Genomic DNA, 5,237 nt, shown 5'->3' with positions numbered 1-5,237 from the left:
TATAATATAAACATAAAGTAGTATAATAAAATTTTGAATGTAAGACACTAAAACCTTGTGTTATGTGCACTAAAGGGTACAGGTGTTCTCTGTTGTGTATGCAAAAATCTTGTACAATTTTAAATTTAGAAGTACGTAAAAAATAGTGAATATAAATGCATGTGTAGTGTAAGAAATGAAGTGTAAGAAAACCAGTAACAAATGTTTTTTCTATATGTCTTAGTCTGCAATCAGAAATGTTTTCTTACTAAACAAATAACACCTCAGAATTTATCTTTGTATTCAACCTTTTAGGGTTGATATTAACCTATCAGTATTAAAACTAAGTGCTAAGAGTGATATATATATATATTGTAGATGAAAAGCCAATTCACTTTTTACTCTCTCTATCTCTTGCTCTAGGATGGAAATTTAATGATGGGAGCTCCAGTTGCTCCATCTTCTATGCAGCATACAGCAGTGGCTGTTAACTTGCAAGGCCAACCCGTCATAACGGAAAGTGTTGCAAAAACGAACCAGTCATCAGCAGGGGAATTTTCACTAAGTTGTCGAAGTATTCGTGTTGGTTCATTTAGAGTTCATGCTGAAATACTGGACCTGGTATCTGTAAACAAGGATAGTCTGACTCTCAAGTTGCCAACATTATCTAATTGTATGTAACTGCTTCTGAAGTTTTTTTTTTTAAAGAATCAAGTAAATTCACAGTGCCAAGTTGTTTATGAAGCTTAAAATAACCCTGGATGTGTCTCGAAAAAAGCATACACAAGTTTACCCAAAAGTATCTTAAAATAAACCCCTTGAAGGCTTGCCAAGAAGCATTCACAAGACTACTTAAGGACATCTTATAGTAACCTTGACAAAAACATAAGCCAACCTAAAGTAATCTTAAAATAAACCCCTTGAAGGCTTGCCAAAAAAACATTCCTAGGCCTTTTTAAAGGTAACTTGGGTAGGTTTGCAAAAAAAAGCATACACAAGACTGCTTAAGGACATCTTAAAATAACCTTGAGAAGACTTGCCATAAAAAGCATTCATAGGCCTACCTAAGGTTATTTTTAAACTAGTCGTACTTTGGTTTTCCAAAAAAGTTGCACAAACCTAAGTATCTTGAAATAATTTTAAATATGCTTCTTAAAACACCATTATTTGATTGTGTTTTTTAAATCTTAAATCTATAATTTTTTGTACATTCCGCTGGAATTATTTTCATGATGTCCTAATAATTATCACCATACCTTATAAAATTTCCAGTCTGTTTATAAAAGGTGGATAACAACATGGTTTGAATTAGTTTTCAGCTAAAGAGACGTAAATGTTATCAGACACTGACACTGGCCAACTAGTAAATCAGGAGTTTTGATTGGATACTGCCAGCATCTGCTCGGGTTTAAGGAGTAAAGTTTCATACATAATGTGATATTACTCAAATTCTCTTGTTTTTACTTTATAGTTTAAATGACAAGACCTTTCTTAAAAGTAAACTAAAAACATGTTGACAGTTCATCACTGTATCTTTCATAAATGCTGAAACTGTTTTTTTTTAAGCACTAAACTCAAATGAGCTCGATCTCTTTCGTATTGTTGTTGTGCTTAATGCTTCAATTTTAGTTTTGAAATTGTTAATAATTGTAATTGTAAATAAGTAAAATTTATTTGGCATTTTTATTTTTATTCATTTTTTCTTCTTTTTTTTTACAGCTGATGAAACTGTCACTTTGACACTTCAAACGGAGGATATAGTTCGTGTGCTTGCACATTTTGGAGATTCACTACCAGTGTTGTTTATTTACTCAACCCCTGTTTGTGGTACATTAATCCGAAATCATCTGTGTATGGATAAAAAGCTAGGACCATTTTATGACCCAGGGGGGAGAGGTATGGCAGTTATTATACATTGGACTTAAGGTTCGAGTATAAACACGACAAATGGACAAGTTTCTTGTATGGCTACTTGTGTAGTCTTTGGTTTGTACAGTCAATGAAATATGAATGTTTAATAACATATTTTATAAAGTTATGTTGGAAAAAAAAAACTTTGATGGTATCAGTCAGTATTTATCAAATCAAATGTATTAGGCAATGCACATTTTTATTAACAGATTTAACAGCAACAAACCTGACTACTTCATAATCCATGCTTGTCTCTCCCACTTTCATTCTCCACAAGTAATCAGGTGTATGTCTGTCTAAGCTTAAATTCCTCTTCATATGTTTTCTTTTGCATCTTTCAAGCTATTTGTTAACATTTCAGCCTCAAGCTTCGACTCCAAGCAACAAAACATTCTGAATCAAACTTTTGTATCCACTTTTCTTCATTAAAGTCCATGCCGTATTGATCATCCTTTGATCCTTTCCACTTTCCTGTTTAATGTGTTCTGTGTGAATATTTCTTGTAGAAAACCAAACCTCCAAGTACTTGTACTTCTTGACCACCTCAGTAGGCTGACCCTTGTATGTCCACTTATCTTCTGTATTAAGCTTCCCTCCTTTACAGAATACAATTATCTTCAATTTTTCCATGTTTAATAACCAGATCATTACTTTCCACTTATTTTTTGCAAGCTTTAACCACTTCTCTCATATCATCTCTATGGTTGGCCATTGCAACAATGTTGTCTGCAAATTTAACATCAGTTATTCTTTTTGTTTCCAATAACAGTTCCCCCAATATTTCTTGTGATCCAATCATTGATAAAAATACTAAATAACACTGGGCTTAATGGGCCATAACTCCTTTTGAAGTCCAAAACTTATCCAATCGACCTCTTGGTGGAATGACGACGTTCCTTGTTTCCTTATAAATATTCTTGATTGTCTTGTACATTCTTCCTCTAATCTCTATTTTCCATATCTTTTCATACAACTTCTTCCTATTAATGTTGTCAAAAGCTGCTCTAAAGTCAATAAATCACGCATACAATCTTCCTCCCATTCTTCTTAGTTTATTTTTGTTTAATGTATTCAACACAAAAATGTTGTCTTTTGTCGTGTAATTTTTCCCCAATCCTGCTTGGTTTTCCATAATTAGCCTTTCTTTTTCGAGCCAGTCCACTAGCCATGTAGTCATCGTGTTAACCAATATCTTGTACAGAGTGTTAAATAACACGATTTCTCTATAATTCTTTGGGTTACCTTTCTTGCCAGTCTCTTCGATAGGGCAAATTGGTCCATCTTTCCAACTATCAGGGAGGTCCCACTCTTCCAGCTCTTATTGAGCAGTTGCAAAAGGTCCTCTCTCATTTCCTATGTAAGTGCTTTATAAAATTCTTTGATTTCCATATTCTTCCCTTTCTTCAATTTCTTATTTGACTTAGTCAATTCCTCTTGTTAGAATTCCGCATCCAGTTCATTATTTCCAAATGGGGTTGGAGTTCTCGTCATCGGTTGTTGCTACTTGTCTCTTCTCCTTCTAGTAGCTGCACAAAGTTTTCTTGCCATTGGTGTGTATTTATTTTAACCTCTTACTTCTTAGGTAGCTTTCTAAACTTATTAACATGTTGCCTGAAGAGTTTACTGTCCTTAATCTTCTTGATTTCTTTCTAAATCTTTTAATTCTTCTGATTTTGTATTTCCCAATATCTCTTCCTGGGATTTCTTCTCGCTATAATATAGTGGGTCCTGTCAACTTCTTGTCTTCCTAAATTATCTCACCAGTCTCTTCCTCTGCATGTATTCACTATCTTCGTAATTCTTCCTTTTAATTCCTGTCTTATGTTTGATCCTAACTCCCTCTGTGCTCTTCTTAAAATTTCATTGAGAATCTGTATTCTCCTTTCCTTATCTCTCTCATTTTTCATTTTCCACCAATCACATTTCAGGTTAGCTACAAACTCCCATCATTTAATTGAGTTCCACGTATAGTACCGCTGAGTTGTAAGGATCTCTTCCTCCCATTTCATCAAAGTTTTTAACATGACAGAGAACATTTATTTGTAGACACCGAAATTGATATTTACTTTTGTGTAATTTAAGTTAGTTCCTGCAGCAAGTACTTGAGCATTATCTGTAAGTTACCTAAATGTTATAAGAAAAAACCACTATTGATAATATGTTTAATATAAAAAGCTACGTTTTAGCGTATTTTGTGTTTATGGCAAAGCCACTAAGGATATCTGCTGTCATCCCTAATTTTCAACAACCAACTGGAGTAAAGGTAGCCAGTTGATGATCCATGATAAGAAACTGACTGTCACTTTTATTATGCACCCATAGCTTAAAAGTGTTAGGAACATCTTGTGGTATTGCGCAGATTCAAATCCAGCTGTTAGGCCTCGCATGGCCAGATAGTTAGGTTGCTCGACTCTCAATTTATGTGTCACAGGTTCAAATCCCTATCCTACCAAACATGCTCACCCTTTAAGTCATGGGGGTATTATAATGTGACTGTCGATCCCTCTATTCATTGGTAAAAGAGTAGCCCAAGAGTTGGTGGTGGGTGGTATTGACTAGTTGCTCTTCCCTCTATTCTTTTACTCTTATGTCAGATATCCCTTGTGTAGCCTTGCGCAAAAATTCAAACCAAACCCAGCTCGCCAGCTTCAGAATCCAGAGCTATTCCACACGGCCAACTTGCATCCTACGAGCTAAATAAAAATGGACTAAAACAGAGTCTTGTAATATTTTATCTATTAAATTTCTGATTCTTTAATCTGTGTTTTGTTAACACTATCATGACAGGCTCTGTCCCAGGGATGGACCTCGTAAACATTTTGTGCTTGTTATAGTTTTTATACTATAACTTTTAATACAATCTGATTTTAAGATTAAAAATACTTTTATGCATCAGAAAATTGTCAAATTTCACATATGAAATCTTTATAACCTCCAGGTAATTTATCATACGTTTTTTTAGGAAATTACAATTATGTTTTATCTCTGTATGAGTTTGGTCGATTTAACTGACCTCGTAATCACCATTAAAAAATTAGGAAGCAGACATTATATATCTATATATATTGATTATTTTTATCTTATTCACCTTTCAGCAGTGTCTGACTTGCATTACAGAAGTTACAATGACACTGTGTACGTGCACTCATGTTACCATATCCATTAGTATAAAACTGGTCTTTACAAAGTGACCCGTCTTGGCTTTGTTCTAGTGGACCAGTATTTTGTAAAATACAGTCACATTTCAATTATAATACATTGCATATATATATTATTACCATTTACAAATAAGTTCTTAAATTTCAGTTAATTTTCTTAAAACATAAAACAGTAAATAAAGAAGTATA

The 5,237-nt window shown here is 33.6% G+C and overlaps 1 protein-coding gene across 3 annotated transcripts in view; it reads left to right on the top strand.

The window, feature by feature from the left end:
• The window catches only part of LOC106461258 (sentrin-specific protease 6-like), a 64,518-nt gene that overhangs the window by 45,069 nt on the left and 14,212 nt on the right, over nucleotides 1-5,237 (top strand). For all 3 annotated transcript variants that reach the window (XM_022388119.1, XM_013921065.2, XM_022388120.1), the window contains 2 exons: nucleotides 403-652; nucleotides 1,699-1,875. In XM_022388119.1, the coding sequence (XP_022243827.1) occupies nucleotides 403-652; nucleotides 1,699-1,875 (427 nt within the window). The remainder of the gene's footprint in view (nucleotides 1-402; nucleotides 653-1,698; nucleotides 1,876-5,237) is intronic.

The sequence above is a fragment of the Limulus polyphemus genome, unplaced genomic scaffold (assembly GCF_000517525.1).
Source record: "Limulus polyphemus unplaced genomic scaffold, Limulus_polyphemus-2.1.2 Scaffold922, whole genome shotgun sequence".
NCBI classification, from domain to species: Eukaryota; Metazoa; Arthropoda; class Merostomata; order Xiphosura; family Limulidae; genus Limulus; species Limulus polyphemus.
Note: the sequence above shows the minus strand (reverse complement) of the source record. Positions and strands in the feature narration are given on the sequence as shown.